The sequence below is a fragment of the Nothobranchius furzeri genome, chromosome 14 (genome assembly GCF_043380555.1).
Source record: "Nothobranchius furzeri strain GRZ-AD chromosome 14, NfurGRZ-RIMD1, whole genome shotgun sequence".
NCBI lineage: Eukaryota > Metazoa > Chordata > Actinopteri > Cyprinodontiformes > Nothobranchiidae > Nothobranchius > Nothobranchius furzeri.
Genome location: NC_091754.1, coordinates 4,493,045 through 4,508,672, shown reverse-complemented (window position 1 = coordinate 4,508,672; position 15,628 = coordinate 4,493,045). Strand labels below are relative to the sequence as shown.

Here is a 15,628-nt window from a genome sequence, read left to right as displayed (position 1 = left end):
AGGTTTATTAGTTCAATTTCTTTAAGGATACACTACAATACTACTGCTTGAATGTTGAAATGTATACATGATTTGAACCGTTTCACCAGTATAAAATCCATGCGTGTTTCCATGCAAGCTGCATATTTGGATAAAGTTCTGAGTTCTGTTGAGAGGATCTTCACTGTTAAAACTAAAAATGTTCGGACTCCAGAAACAGATGCAGCTCTCAACTGATCAAGAATTAACTTCTAATTACTGCAAATTGTGACCTGTCATGCAAGGACTTTTCTCTGAGTGAGGAAGTGAAATGTTAGTCAGGAGCAACAAAAAATATCCATGGAAATAATACACTTTGTGTCATGAAATCTGTTGCCATTTGGAATATATGTGTTATATATGTTTGCTATAAATGTTCAAGCTGTGATTGTATTCAGGTTTATTCATACATATGAAGTTCAATTTCTGTAAGGATACAAAACAATACTACTGCCTAATGTTGAAATGTGTACATAATTTTGAACCTTTTACAGTTTTACTTTTACTGTTTCCCCAGTATGATATTCATGTGTGTTCCCATGCAAGCTGCATATTTACATAAATTTCTTGATTATCCTTCTAAGGTTGTGTTCTGTTTTTGTATTGGAGTTTTTCCAAATACCAAAAAAATGTCCCTTATTTTGCTGAGAGAAAGTTGGCAACCTTACTCATCACCCACCTGATCCAGGTAACCATGGTGACACAATGACTAGAAGCATTTTCTCTAACAATATCTGAACAGTTGCTTAGTTATTTTATTGTTAGAAAGTTTTCTGTTCATCCTTTGATCATTTCTTTGTGTGGACAGCTAAATCAAGAATAAACCAGATCTGTATCCAGAAAAGGGCCCTGTAACTGATGATTCAATTTAATTTTCCTGCTTGCTGCTTCAGGTGAGTGAGGACAACCACCACGTGGACTAGGTAGGGAAAATGGTTCAGCAGATCTCCAAGCTGTTCAGCACCAAGCCTGAAATGCTCCCCTTCATAGAGCAACTAGAGAACATGTTTTCAGAAATGACCTGGGAGACCTTTAGATTAGCCCTAGCAGGTGAGAATGGCTGATATGGTCTAAAATCTACATCATGTGCAGTAATGGTATAAGGCTACAGTAGCTCGCCAGCATGGCGATAGTTGGATTTTTACAAGTCAGCAAAATGAGCATAGAATCTCTAAAAACCAATGACATAAAATGGTCAGGGCTGTACTTGAAATGTATTTTCTACGTTTTTCTATAGTTACCAATAATATCGACCAATATGAATTTTTTTTTTTGGTATGCTTTTTTCCTATCGTGATACATTTTTAGTATTCCTGCAGAGCAAATTCTTTTAAAAAGTAGAGAATGTAATTTAAAGGTGTGGAACACTCGTTTAATCAATATGTCTACAGGGGTCTCTAGTAGGAATGAGTGCCTTGTAAGTCGCACTCTGGGGAAACAGCTCCGGTGGGTGCATCAGTTTCAGAAACTAAAAATTGTCAGAACTGAGCTGAAAACCACAGGATTTGGACATCTCTCCCTCTTATTGGCTAACAGCAACACTACTCTAAAACGTTGATGTTTTATCTCCACAAACAACACAAGCCTGGAGGAGTTGCTAATGCTAACAGTTAGCTTTTCTAAGCCGAGATATTCTCTGCTGTTTCCTGGACACTAAACCAACAACAGCCGTCCCCGTCATGAGTTCAGATGGGTTAGTCCATGAATGTTAGTGACAGTGTGACGCAGATCTGTCAGGCTTTTCTAATCCTAGAGTTTCACCGTCTGTTTTCTATCAGAAGCTAATGCAGGAGATAGGTGTAGGAGACTACTTTCATGTTTGGCCTGCATGAAAAACTCAGTGACCCGTTAGAGTCAGAAATAATCATTAAAAATGGTTGTTCAGTGCTCCACAGCTCTAAAACGGCTAAATGATATATCAACCATGTAAAAGTAAAGTTTATTATTTTTGGACAAAGTCTTGTTAGACCAGACGAGATGATCTCTGACAGACCTTTAAATGTTTTTGTTTGTCATCTTCTGAAACTCTCTAGCTATCTCCATAATCCTAATCCATATGCTTAAGTGTGTCAAATTTTCCAAGATGTTTTTTGTTTTATAATCCAATGATGCCATCCCTTTCCAGGAAATGACTTGGAGAACAGAGAGGCTTTCCAGATGGTTCACGTCCTCCTAAACTCCAAAGTAACCCAACGAGTTGGGAGGTAAAACAAAAACACACCAGTGATTTAACAAGTTAACTAGTTATAGCTGTAAAACAGGTTGTTCTTTTAAAGTACAGAGGTGAGAACAAACCTGAGCTCAGACAGACACACCTCTGAGTTATTTATAAAATTTGACCAAACTTCAGACATTTTTCTTCTTTGATGTTAAAGTTTTATTAACATATTTCATATTTATTAACAGTAAATCTTATTTTACAGTATTTACTCACATTTCATTCTCTAAATACATTTTATTTCATGTAATAAACCAGCATTTTTTGTATTTTGATCTTTTTTTACTAAACACTTGAAATATATAAACGCTCAGGAACATGTTTCCAGTCAGTAAAACATTCAACAGTTTAAGCAAGTTTCTCACTGGCTCAAAATAATAAAATGTGTCATAGCAATAAAAAAGCAGCAGCTTCTAACAAAGTGTTACAGGAAAAAGACATTTTATATTTAGACAGCATTTCCATTTTGCGTCTGATGCTGTGAAAAGCTGGAAGTTTATCCAATAAACATTTTACACATTTATATTACGTTTTCAGGTAAGCGCTAGGCTCTGTGATGTGTGGTTTAAGGCCTACAACATTAAGATATGAATACTGAAAAGTGAGCGAGTCAAGTTTCCAACCCAGAATTAAGTCTGGTTGTTTACGTGTTCATGGTTTTGATACGATCTGAAGGAAGACAAAAAATAATTCAGTCACATGGTAGAGATCGGTGATCTACGTTGGTAACAAACTCAACACCAAACTAATCCAGAGGGAAAACATCATAACTGTACTCACTGTGCAATTTGGTCTGAGGTAATGAAAAAGAAAAGAATATTTTGGTTGCTTGAAAGCATCAAAGCCTCTTTGCATCTAAAGTGAAACGCAATCAGACTCGTTACCTTGCAGCCAGTCCAGCCCTTCCTGCAGACCCTCTCCTTTGTTGGCATTGCTGGCACTGAAAAATAACATGGCCGTCTGTTAACGGTTAAGTCTACAGAAAATAAATTTTCTGATGACTTCAGTTGGACTCTGGCTGTCCAACTCCTAATCCACCAGGCCTCCATCTGTCCAAGTAAACCGGGAGGTCAACACATTTGTCTTACGATCCACTGCAGGCTGCTGTGCCTTTTTGTAATGTTTAACCTGTGAGGTACTTTAGACTAAAATGAAGTATGCCGCTTATGCTGCTTTGAGGGTAAACTCAGGGCTGTTGTATGCTTTACCAGATGTGCCAGGGCTTGTCTTTAATTCGCTCCAAACACAACATCTGGGAGACCTTGACAGAAGACTGCGCGTCCCGTAGGTCCATCTTGTTAGCAAAGAACAATATGGGGATCTTTTTGTTGAGGACATCTAGAAAGACAAAGATGAGAAGCTGCTAATGAGACATTAATCCTAACAAATTATATGAGGTTTATTTTACCATCGTGGTTTAGAAACGTATCAAGCTCCTCTTTAGCTACAACCATTCTCAGTTTGTCACTGCTGTCGATGACGAATATGACAGCATGACTCTCCCTGCAAAAAGCAGAGAACTGAGTAAAGGATCACACTGAAGGTAAACAATGTGGACAGCTGGAGTGTTTTTGTTTCCTACCTGTAATAATGCTCCCACAGGCTTCTGTATCGGCTTTGACCCGACATGTCGAAGACCGTAAACGACAGGCTGTAAGCAGAACAGTGTGTTATTTAAACCTGGCATCAAACTAAATGTTCGTTATTTTAATTCTACCTCGAACTCTTGAACTTCTCAATGTTGAAGCCGATAGTTGGAACTATTTCTTGTGCCTGCGTCTGCATGCACCCCCGCCACACACACACACACACACACACACACACACACACACACACACACACACAAAGTGATGGCAAAAGTATGTCAAGTAATAAAAGGAAAGTATGTTACGGGGTTTACCTGACTAACATGTTTCCACTCTTCTGACAAGGGGCCTAAATGATTTGGATGCTGAAAATGAACAAGTGCAGTGAAATAAAGACTTTTCCATTTGTACGCCGAAAACATTGTAACGGCATTAGAGACGAATATTTACCCATACAGCAGGACTACAGACACAAAGGTCTGTTTGCAACAGGAGTCACGATCAATCCCTGATTTACATTAACTTACGTTAGCTGGTTTGAGCTGGTTGATTATGGTGGTTTTGCCGCTGTTGTCCAGCCCCAAACATAAAACATTGACTTCTTTCTTCTTCAGGCCGAGCCAGCCTGACAGCTTATCCAGCAGCCCCATGTCACTCAGCTGATGCCAGGTCTGTTGGATGTTCTAACACGCTACCCCATAGATGGGCTGATTACTGATAATCCAATATGGCAGATTTATAGATTCTAACAGAAGCAAACAATAACAATAAAACACTGGCATGAAAAGCACTTCACGGTACTCACGTTTGAATAGGCGAGGTGGTGCTTAGCCATCTCAGCTTGGGACAGGTAATCCTATTAGAGTGAATTAAGTTCTGCGCACCACCCGGTGACCTGCTCATGCAGAGCCCCCCATCCGGATGGATTTGATTCATTACACTTTTAGCTTTGGACACCCAGAAGGAATGCAGCTTCTGTTCACATACAGCTAGACTCTTCAGATTTAGAATCAGCTGTGATTTAACAAAACATTTCAAATAAGATATGACAAAGATTATCCTTTCAGAATGAATTTTGTGCCGCAATTCAGAATATTACGGCCAATTCTAAACGTTCTCAAAGATTGTCGAACTTATCACCTCTTTAAAGCTGGTCGTTCTCCCAACAGCTCCATCTATTGGTTACTCCTAAAATTTTCCAAATTAAGAAAATGATGGAATTGAAATTCCCTGTAAAGGGCACGTTGGGAGAGGTTACTGAATTTTTTTTATTCGCTGCCATAAAAACGTAAACAGAAGCAGGCAGTCACTAGAACCGTTCATCTTTATTTGCAAAGAAATATTCGCTGAAACTGCCTCTTACTTTGCGCAAGATCTACAACATCTCTTTGGAAATCATAGAAAAATAAAATACAAGAATTAGAAGTAGACTTGTACTTTGTACAAAAGAACGTCCTAACATTGCTCAGCAGTAGAACATGCTAAACAAACAGCATCTGATCGTTTCAGGATTCTGTAGAGGGGTGGAAACTGTGAACGTGTGTGTGTGTGTGTGTAAATCTATCTGGATGCATGCGTGCACCTTTCGCTCCCCTGCAGGCCCGGATACGTGACTGCACTGTGGCCGCAAGGCACAGACCAGCAGACCTCGGGTCTGGTTAAACTGAGCTAAAAACCAAAGGTAGTTCCTCTCAAAGGAATGGCTAGGTCCTGACTGCACTGAAACTCACAAAATACTTTAAAGTGTTTTTGTCTTGCATGGCTAACGGACTATAAGGCATTCAGTGTGTGTTTGCTTCTTCTGATGATGTGATGAATTATAATGAAGCTGCCTCCTCTCCTGACCAGACTGAACCACACAACCACTTCTGTTGCCTCCAGCTCTACCAACACGTATTCTGCACCACAGAGAATGAAGAAAATCCAGATCTGAAGGGCAAACACCTGAAACCATAACACCTACTGCAAATCAGAGCAGATCTTTATCTACCACAACCTTTATATAACCACTAGGTTGTAAACTCCATCAGATAATGTGTGTGCTAGTGTCCACCACAAATCAAAACATCTATCTGTCTTGTGTGTGACAGGAAGAGCCATTTAAGTTTTCGTTAAGCCTCCGGGTCGTTTAAAACTTCTTTTTATGAGTAAAATCTGTGAACATTCAAAATATTAAGATGGTGAAGATCATGTACTTTTATCTAGGCAAGGTTTGACATTCACAATAAATCAATAAAATCAGAATAACTTGAAAAAAAAAATGAAGCTGAATCACTGGGTTCCTAAACTGTCAAGAGTTCCATGGTGATAAATTTCCTTGAAACAAATTAGTCTAACATTAAAAATCATTTTACAATTCTTCATTTGTCTCTGAGATACTGAGGTGACTGCATAATACTGTATTGCTGATCTTGATAAGATTCAAAATAAACTTCAGGTTCACTTGGGCTTTCACAAACAGGACAGCACATATATTTATATCGGGTTATATTAGTTATTATCAATTATCTACACACTTAAACATTCAATACATCTTTCTAACTTACTTTTCATTTCTTTCAAGTATTATTAGTGTACCAGGTTCTCTAGAGAGCTATTAATAACTAAAGCAATTCAAATAAACCTTCATAATAAATCAGATCAAACTCTAAACTGAAAAATATTGAGATTTTTTTCTCAAACAACCAAACAGATAGCACACCCAATAGCAGCTACATGAGCGTAAAAAGTCCAAAGATTCAGTAGATTAAATGTTGTTGCAACAAGGCATTACATTCCCCTAAGTGAGAGCCCGGGCCAGTCTGTCAGGCTGTAGTTGTCTGGTAGAACCAGGCGTTTGGTGTCAGGGGTGTAAAGTAGAAAAGAGTCTGCAGGGAAGAATGAGAGACCAGGAAGAAGTCTGCTAGAGTGAATTATCATTGACCTCCTGCGTGAGGGTTCAAGCAGACTCAGGCACTGGCTGTAGACCCGTCCTCTTATTGGTTAGACTTCACTCCCTCCTGCTTCAGCTGTCTGTGCATCCTGGGCTGTGGTAAAGGGTGCCTTCATACATGGAAACCCTTCTCCTGTTCGTGCAGAAGCTGAAGCTGAAGGGTCTGTATGCAGCTGACGATCCGCCTCTGGTGGCCGATCAGCTCCACACCAGTACGCCTCACATCTCTAGGCCGAGAGGGGAAACAAAAACGTACAAACACTAAACTAAAGGTTAACTCTCATAATAAACTGTTACTGTCTACACAGAAGTTACGCTGGAATCACATCAGCTGCAAAGCGCCGCGAAGTGGATCGCTCACGCCTACTGTGTTTTCCAAACCCTCCCACCCCACCCCGTTGTCCTTGCTGTGTGTGTGTGTGTGTGTGTGTGTGTGTGTGTGTGTGTGTGTGTGTGTGTGTGTGTGTGTGTTTGTTGATATCAGAAACTGTGCTGATCCTTCTGCAGTTTTTTAGACCAGTTCCTTTCTAAATGGGTAAGTGAATAACTAATGGTTGTGGTAGTGTACAATGCAGTTCAAGGTTTTTCCTGGCTCAAATTGAGGCAGAGGCGGCACCATCCTGACCATGCGCCAGCACATGCATACTCTGTGCATTCAACTGCCTCACTTTTTTAAAGGCAAAATATGTTTTCGTTAAGTGTTCTGATCTAAGCTTCTGTTGATTAATTGAATATCCCATTTGACAACATTTCAAGTGAAACAAAACTGGTTTGCTGCTAAAAATATGAAATAAAACAACAAAATTATCAGGCTGAAATAACAGACTCTTATTGTAAAAGGCTTATTAATATGCATTTGATTGGTGTTTAGTTCCTTTTCCCATCTGATAATTATAGTTAAAATATTTGACCTACATTTCAGTAACATTTTAGGTTTGTATTAATAACACTCATCTTAGTCAAAATAACGCTTAAATATATCCAGTAAAATATAATGTATTTCATTAACAAGCATTTGTGTTGGAAATGGTAATAACATTTAATTTCTGCTGCTAACATTGTAATGGTGGCATGTCTATTATGTACGGGTTGGCAATAATCCTGTTTAAATTATGTTCAAAGATAGAAGCGTTTGTGAATTATATACTACAACAGCTTGCCGTTTTTCCTGCTCCTGTGTGCAGCTGTTCTGATCCATAGTGCTGCAGGATTCAGAATAAACAGGATGGTGGGGACTTTTCATCCACTTGTAGAACTATGTCTTTCTGAGTTTTTTTTTTTTACTTTTTATTTATACACTTTTACATCAGAAACACATTCCCAATCGTACTCAGCATTCATAATATTTTTCATGTTAAGTTCTTCCCGAGTTCTTTCGTCTTCATAATGAGTTCTTTTCATTTTCCCTTGGTGGTTTTCTAGTGGTATTCCTTCGATTGTATTCTTCCACCTTTATTCATTTCACTCTTTCTTTTTCTTCTTTTCTTCTCATTCTCTTCTTTGTTCACGTTTCTATTCCTTCCCCGGTCAAACCCTCTGTCTTTCTATTTCTATCTTCTTGACTTTCTTACCCTTTCCTATCATTCATTCTTCAACTTTTCATTTTGAGTACTTATAATGCAAAAAAAAGATATAAATAATAAAATAAAATATAATAAAATAAATAAAGGTCAGCTCATCTGCAGGTTTCTCCTTGACATTTATTTTCTCATATCCATATGCTTATTACGTCTCCATTTAGCCCATTGTTTTTGCATTTGTTCCTCTTTCAGTCTTAGTCTGTAGGTCAGTGTCTCCATTTTCTGTATTTCTTCAACTATTGTCCTCCATTCTTCTAATGTTGGTGTCTCCGGTCTGAGCCATTTCCTAGTGATTGCCTTCTTGGCTGCTATCATAAGTATTGATCTCCCTTTGCTATTTCTTCCCACATGGATCCTAGGTACATTAATTTCAATGTCTGTGGAATATAATATCCTAGTATTATTTTAGTGTTCTTGTATATTTGGTTCCAAAAAGGTTTTATTCCCTTGCATTCCCAGAATATATGGGTATGGTTGGGGTTTATATTTCCACAATTCCTCCAACAGCTCATTTGTTTCTGTATTTGTTTACTTGTAATTTTAGGTGTGATAAAGTATCTTATTTGGTTCTGCCAGGTAAATTCCCTCCATTTTTGTGATTGTGTTGTCCTATTTTGTGTTTCCCACATCTCATTCCATTCCCCTTCCAGTATTTCTTCCTTAATTTCTTTTGCCCATTTTTCTTTGATATAATGCGTTGATTGGTTTTCTATAGTTATTAATGTTTTATATATTAAGGATAGTTTTCTTTTGGGTGCTGGTTTTGTATATGTTTGAATCATCATTGTTATTATTTGATTATTCCCTTGAATTTTTATTTCAATTCGGTTGATATAGTATTCTCTTAGTTGTAGATATCTAAACATCCTTATTTTCCACTTCAATTTTTTCTTTACGTTCTTGGAAACTGTTTAGCACCCCTTTTTTCTGAATTGTGCCTATTGCTGTTATTCCTGTCTCATTCCATTTTTTGAATCTATTGTCCATCTTTCCTGGTTCAAAGTCCGAGTCCCAACCTATCCATCTTAGTAATCTTATTTCTCTGTCCATTTTTAGTTTCTTGCTTATCTTCCAAGTTTCCAAGCTAAACTTTGTTATTGGGTCCAATTTTTCTACATTTTTTTGTCCAATATTCATTTTTGGTATTTTCCCCCGGTAATGTTTGGAATGGTATTTCTTTTCCTTCTGTCTCTATTGTTTTCCAGTGGTTTAAGTTTTGTGGGTCACACCAATCTGTGAGTGGTCCAATTTGCGCTGCCTGGTAGTACCAGTGGTAGATTTGGCACAACCCTCCCTCCTTGTTCTTTTGCTAGTTGTAGGGTAGATTTTCTAATTCTTGGTTTTTTGCTTTTCCAAATGAATCTTGATATTTGTTTATTCCATTTGTTGAATTGTATTGTTGGTATTGGTATTGGGAGGGATTGGAACATATACAGGAGTCATGGTAGTAAATTCATTTTGATAATGTTTATTCTGTCGTATAATTGTAATGGGTAGGATGTCCATCTGTTTAGGTCTTCGTTTATCGCATGGTTTAATTCCTCATAATTTTGTTTAAAAAGATTCTTCAGGTCTTTAGTTATGTTGACTCCTAAATATGTGATGTGATTATTGTCCCATTTAATCTTGTATTTGTTCAGTTCTGTTTTTAGTGTGTGATCATATAGCAGTGCTTGTGTTTTATGTATGTTGATCTTGTATCCTGAGTGTTCCTCATAGGTTTTCATTAGTTCTAATAGGTTCTTTAGATTATTATTCGGGTTTTTAAGGTATTTCAATACATCATCTGCAAAAAGAATTTTGGTATGTTCCTTGTTGTTCATTTCTATTCTTTTTATTTCTTCCTCCTGTCTAATTGACTGTGCTAAAGGTTCGATATATAGCGCGAACAGAGTAGGGCTGAGGCAACAGCCCTGTCTCGTTCCTCTTGTTATCTTTATCTCATCTGATATTGATCCATTTATTTTAATTCATGCTCTTGGTTCTTTGTATAGGGCCTTAATACAATTTACTGTTTGTGAATGAAATCCAATTTTTTTTTATTGCATATAGGAATTCCCAGTTTACCCTATCAAATGCTTTTTCTGCATCAAAGCTTATTATAGTTGCCGGTATTTTTTTCGTATTAATTTCTTGTATTATATGTAGTGTTCTTTGTATGCTATCTTGTGCCACATTGGTCCTCATCGATTATGTATGGAAGGAATCTTTTAATTCTATTGGTTATTATTGTTGTATATATTTTATAGTCTATATTAAGAATTGAAATCGGTCTATAGTTTGTCGTGTCTTCTTTGTTTTTCTGTGGTTTAGGTATTACAGAGATAATGGCTTCTTGCCATGATGGTGGTATTTTATTGTTGGTCATAATTCAGTTATACGTTTTGTGTAGTATTAGTCCTGCTTAAAATTGTTATACCATTCTGCTGGGTATCCATCACTTCCTGGTGCTTTATTTGTTTTAAGTTTATTTATTGCTTCTATTATTTATTTTTCCGTTATTGTCCATTATATTCTTATTCTGTTCTGTCCCTATTGAGGGTAGGTCCCATTTCGTTAGTGTTGATTCTTGTTGGTTGTGTATAAAGTTCCTTATTCTCTAAAGATTTCTTCAATTTCTTTTGGTTCTTGTGTAATTTGTTTTGTTTTTGGGTTACACAATTTGTTTGTTATTTTGTTCTTGTTGTTTTCTTATCCTTCTTGCTAGTAGCCTCATTGCTTTAGGTCCTGCTTCGTAGTAGTTTTGTTTTAAATATTTTGCATTGATTTCTTCATTTTGGTGTAATTCATTTATTTGGTTCCTGACGTTTTTTATTTGGTCCCGTGTCTTCGTTTGTTTTCTGTTTGTCTTTCTTTTCCATTTCTTCAAGTTCCTTTGTAAGTTTTTCACATTGTTTAGTATTTTCTCTTCATTTTGCTTGTAAATGCAATTAATGTCCATCTAATCACTGCTTTCATTGCATCCCACAGTATATCTGGCTGTACTTCTCCGTTATCATTATCTCTCAAGAATTCCTAAATATTTTTACTGATCTGTGTTGTTATATCTGTATTAGTAAGTATTTCTGTATTTAATTTCCATAGTTTTTTTTATTTTATTGTTTAAATGAATTTTGAGATAAATTGCTTTATGATCTGATAGGTCAGACCCTCCAATTTTGCATTCCTTTATTCTGTATCTATAGTCTGTCAGGTTAGATTGGCTGAGCTGATGTGTAGCGGAGGTTGCTTGTAGCGTGGCTGTGTGACCCAGACGCGGAATGGCTGGCGTTTGTTTGAACAGAGCACGCGGCTTTAATCTAGGAACGGTGACGCAGCGCTCAGAAAGAGTCGAGACTGAGTGGCAGTTCCGGATAAACAAGGAAGCTGACTTACCCCAAAATTCCACTATCTCCGCTCCGCTCCGCCCCCGCCCTCCACTGCCACTCGCTTCCGAACTCAAATTATACTAACAGCTCCGCTCCGGTGCAGAGACCTGAGGTGCGCAAACAGGCATGCGCGGGATTTTCGAGATCTTGCGATACAGTCCAAGCAATAAAAGCGGAAGTTAGATCCAAACACCCATTGTGTGGGAGAAGCATCGAAATGAACTGTTTAATCTGCCTATCATTTGTGTTGAGAGATCAGCAGTGTTTGGATCAACAAAGTGTGACTACTTTGATAGTGGAAACTGTATTTATGGCTTATTTTTGTGTATTTAAAGTTCAACCGCCATTGATAGTTGTTAAAAGTTGTTAAACCTGTGCATATGAAACAAAAAACGCTTTTTGTTTATCGATTTATTGTGAAATAACGGAAGTTGTGCTTGCTCTCTTTCCTGTTGGGTGGTTGTGATTTCTGTCCATTGACTGTGGAGATGCTCCGGTGTCCGGTAAAAATAGAATCGACCCTATTTTTGCCGGATGGCGGAACGGCGGGCTGCGCACTGCGCCGCACGGCCGCAGTAGTGGAACAGCTCTGATTGACTACAATGGGACCATTTTTGCTGCGGAGTTCGTGCACAGCGGAGCGGAGATAGTGGAATTTTGGGGTTACTGGTGGTAGGCAGCGAGGAAAGATCTCTTTCCTGGTTTGAGAGCTGGTGAGCCTGAGAACTCGGTTCGATGTCTGGCATGAACGATGACTGAGTGATAACTCAGCGGCGGCACTTCCGTAAATAGAGTCGGCGTGATGACGTCGTCGAGCCGCGCCGGTGATGGGGATGCTGAGTAGTGTAGTGCTCCGCCACTTAGGTCCGTAGGGGGTGGTCAGGAGGAGGAGTTCGTGACATATTCTTTTTGTATAAGAAAGTTGTCAATTCTTGAGTATGTTTTATGGTGTGCTGAGTGGTGGGTATAATTTTTTTGTGTGGGGTTAAGTTCTCTCCACATATCTATAAGTCCCATTTCTTTAGTTATTGTATTCATTAAATTGGTTAGTGTTTTTTTTATATGTTGTGGTACTTGTTGTATCGAGTTGGGAATTCATTATTAAGTTAAAGTCTCCTCCACATATACAAACCCCCTCCATTTCCATTGCTAGCATATTTAGCATGTATTCATATAATTGTTTATTACTTTCTGGCGGTGCGTATATATTGGCTAATGTTACCATCTTATTTTCAATCTTTCCTTTGATTATGATAAATCGGCCTTCTTTACCTCAGATTTCTTTTACATTTTCATAGTTCTGTGAATTAGATATTAAAATTGACACCCCTCTTTCCCGGTTGTTAGGACATGTAATATAGTATGTATTTTTAAACCCAAGTTTTTTAAGTTTTTCGTGTTCTTTCCTTGATAAATGGGTTTCTTGTAAGAAACTAATTTGTATTTTTTTTATTTATTATTTTTGCTCTTTTTATTGGATTTCCCAGCCCATTTACATTTAATGACATTATTTTAATTTCTTGGTTTTTATTGTGCATCATTTTGATTATTATTCTTTCCTCTTTTGTTTTTCCCTTTTTCTTGATACATTCTCCCCTTTGTCCTTGCAGATGGCCTTCCTGGTCTTGAGGTAAAGAAAATAAAAATAAAATACCCCCGCCCCCCTTTATGAACCCCCTTCTTGTAGCAACCAAACTTAAAACCTGCTGCAACAAGGTAACTGTCTTTGAACTTCTTCCATTCTGAGATGCCCACTAGTGACTCTCTTTCCCTCTTCTGGGGGGAATGCCTTCCTATCAAGATGGGCCCCCCGTCCTCCCCCTCAGTCTTATTCATTCCACTCTAATCCTTACCTAGTGTCTCTCCTTAACCAACATTTTTATTATTTTTTTTACCTTTATGATCGCCTTGTTTTTCTTGAGCGATTCCTCTCCTTGTTTATTCGCTTCCGTCTGCCTTTTTTCTTCTGAGTTAGTATTCTTGCAGTCGTTATCTGACTCTGTTCTTCATCATTCCGTTGTCCCCCACCTTTTTCCAGCTCGCCATTCCCTTCGTATTAGTCTCTTTATCCTTGTGTATTTGTTCTTCTGCCAGCTGGAATGCTTCCACTTCCCATCCTCGCGTCTTCAGGTCCCTCACCGCCTCCTCAGCGTTTTTGTAGCTTTTCGTTCCGTCTTCCCAGAAGATGCACATTTTAGTGTAGGGTGTTTGGAATCGGATTTTCATGCTTTTTAATTTTTTCTTTATTGGGAGATACACCTGTTGGGGTTATTAGGAGCGAACAATTAGTAAGCTTCTACTTACTTTTGGATTCTTCAATCAATTCTGTAAATATGGGAATATTTACTGATTTATTAATTAATTAAGATATTCTTAGATATCCCGGGGCACCATTCCCTTCAACCGGGGAAAAATTGAATCCAAAACTCTTATCAGTCTTTCTTGAAGTTCGTAGAATCCTCGGAGCAGAGACTTCTCTTCGACACAACAAAGCTACTGGAGACAAAATCTGAATTTTATAACATTTAATTAAACAATTTGTGAAATGAATAAACAATGAAGTAAATGAATAATAACCATGTGATATAATAAAAGGAGTGGTGTGTGTGTGCGTGTGTATGGATTCAAAATGGAGTCTTGAATACAAGATGGCTGACCCCTTTGTCTGGCTAAAGTGTGGGTGGCAACTTGCACTTTAACTTCCAAGGCATTTAGAATCAGAAGTAACTTAACCTTAAAATCACTCAAAACATTTCAAAGGATCATGAAACAACACAAAAGATTAATCACAAATTAATATCTTTTAGTTTCACCACTTGGCCATAGTAGAAAACATTTAAAGATATTCAAACAATGATCAATAAGCTGTTTATTCTTTCAAAATGACCCGACGGACGTATTTGGGGAGCGAAAGAGGAAAACACGAAGCTACTTTTAAGCAATAGCGCGGTTTTATTGCTTATTCTGGACTATAGAGGAAACGGAAGAAGGAAAGAGAGAGGAGATGAGTTTCTGATCACCAGAACAGTGAAGCGTCCCTCACTGTTTGATTTGACGGTTCTCCGTGTTTCTCCGCAGTTTGGCGTCGTCCGTCGGTTTGATGCTTTCTCCGTTGTTTCCCTCCACGAGTGTTTCTCCACGGGCTGGACAGAGACAGCAAAGTTTCTTTCTGTGCTGAGTTATAACTTACAGCGGGCTTGATGGAGGATGGAGTTGGAGTTGCTTTTGGGTTTCCAAGTCCTGCTTTCAGCGGTTCTGTGTCCGATCTGCTCCAGCAGTCAGCCTCCCGCTGGCTCACGTTGATCAGAGCAGCAACGAGCGTGTCCTTACCGGCCAGTTATCCTGGGCAAAAGAACGAAGTTCCTTTGTCTTTTCTGATGATTTATAGTCTTAGTTCGCGGGAAAAGTTCCATGGCCTCCCACACACGCAGAACGTGTTTCTGGTATTAGGCGGTGACATCATCCCCATGCTTCCGTGTGCAAAGCATCATGGGAAATTAAGTTTCTTGGCGCTGATGTGATTATTTGCTTTTCAGAGCAATTTAGCAGTCTTTTGGAGAAAATTACTGCAGCAATAATTTCCTCATGAGGTCAGACCCTCAACACAACTTTCTCTGTTGCAGAACTTATGCAGTGTAGTCATGATCGAAAAACACTCCCTCTCCCTCGAATGTAATTTTTTTTCTTCACCTAGGCTTTGTTCAGAATCATTTATTTTGTTTTACTTTGCTGGAAGTGCATTATTATGGATCTAGGTGCCTTCGCTCTGTGAGCTCTTTATATTTGCAGATCTTCTTCTATTCCTCGTTCTTTCTTAAGCCATTCTTCTATTATCTCCTTCACCTTGGAGGGTTTTGATTCCTTACTTTCTTTAATTCCATACACCCTTAAGTTGTTCCTCCTTGCTCTTGCTTCGATAGTCTTTC

The 15,628-nt window shown here is 38.3% G+C and overlaps 2 protein-coding genes across 6 annotated transcripts in view; both read right to left on the bottom strand.

Moving 5' to 3' along the window:
* Nucleotides 1-1,297: 1,297 nt before the first annotated feature.
* LOC107374235 (ADP-ribosylation factor-like protein 6) lies at nucleotides 1,298-4,997 on the bottom strand. 2 transcript variants are annotated; one of them, XM_054735187.2, is made up of 10 exons: nucleotides 4,628-4,997; nucleotides 4,350-4,513; nucleotides 4,137-4,187; nucleotides 3,954-4,015; nucleotides 3,819-3,887; nucleotides 3,645-3,739; nucleotides 3,445-3,574; nucleotides 3,121-3,176; nucleotides 3,017-3,029; nucleotides 1,298-2,905 (listed from the first exon to the last, which is right to left on the bottom strand). In XM_054735187.2, the coding sequence occupies exons 2-10, from the start codon at nucleotides 4,470-4,472 to the stop codon at nucleotides 2,866-2,868; spliced, it is 639 nt and encodes a 212-aa protein (XP_054591162.1). In that variant the 5' UTR covers nucleotides 4,473-4,513; nucleotides 4,628-4,997; the 3' UTR covers nucleotides 1,298-2,865. The 2 variants fall into 2 exon arrangements, with proteins under 2 accessions (XP_054591162.1, XP_054591161.1); XM_054735186.2 differs by having other exon boundaries at nucleotides 4,350-4,997.
* A 130-nt stretch (nucleotides 4,998-5,127) lies between these two features.
* Nucleotides 5,128-15,628, bottom strand: part of LOC107372839 (ephrin type-A receptor 6) — a 398,636-nt gene continuing 388,135 nt past the window's right edge. Inside the window, exons 17-18 of one of the 4 annotated variants that reach the window (XR_011516160.1) lie at nucleotides 14,893-15,044; nucleotides 6,872-6,981 (exon numbers count right to left, since the gene is read on the bottom strand). Coding sequence is in view for 2 of the 4 variants with exons in the window: in XM_070543906.1 (XP_070400007.1) it covers nucleotides 6,805-6,979 (175 nt within the window). In the remaining 2 variants the exon portion in view is untranslated. Of the gene's footprint in view, nucleotides 6,982-13,597; nucleotides 15,045-15,628 lie in introns of all 4 variants that reach the window. The other 3 variants (XR_011516159.1, XM_070543905.1, XM_070543906.1) reach the window with 3 other exon arrangements.

Excerpts from the sequence above, each read along its gene's own strand:
- LOC107374235 (XM_054735186.2), bottom strand. The coding sequence starts at position 4,472 with ATGGGGCTGCTGGATAAGCTGTCAGGCTGGCTCGGCCTGAAGAAGAAA. Across the intron at positions 4,188-4,349 it reads ACCAGCTCAAACCAGCTAAC|CATCCAAATCATTTAGGCCC; the intron begins GTAAGTTAATGT and ends GTTCATTTTCAG. Across the intron at positions 3,888-3,953 it reads GAGAAGTTCAAGAGTTCGAG|CCTGTCGTTTACGGTCTTCG; the intron begins GTAGAATTAAAA and ends TTCTGCTTACAG.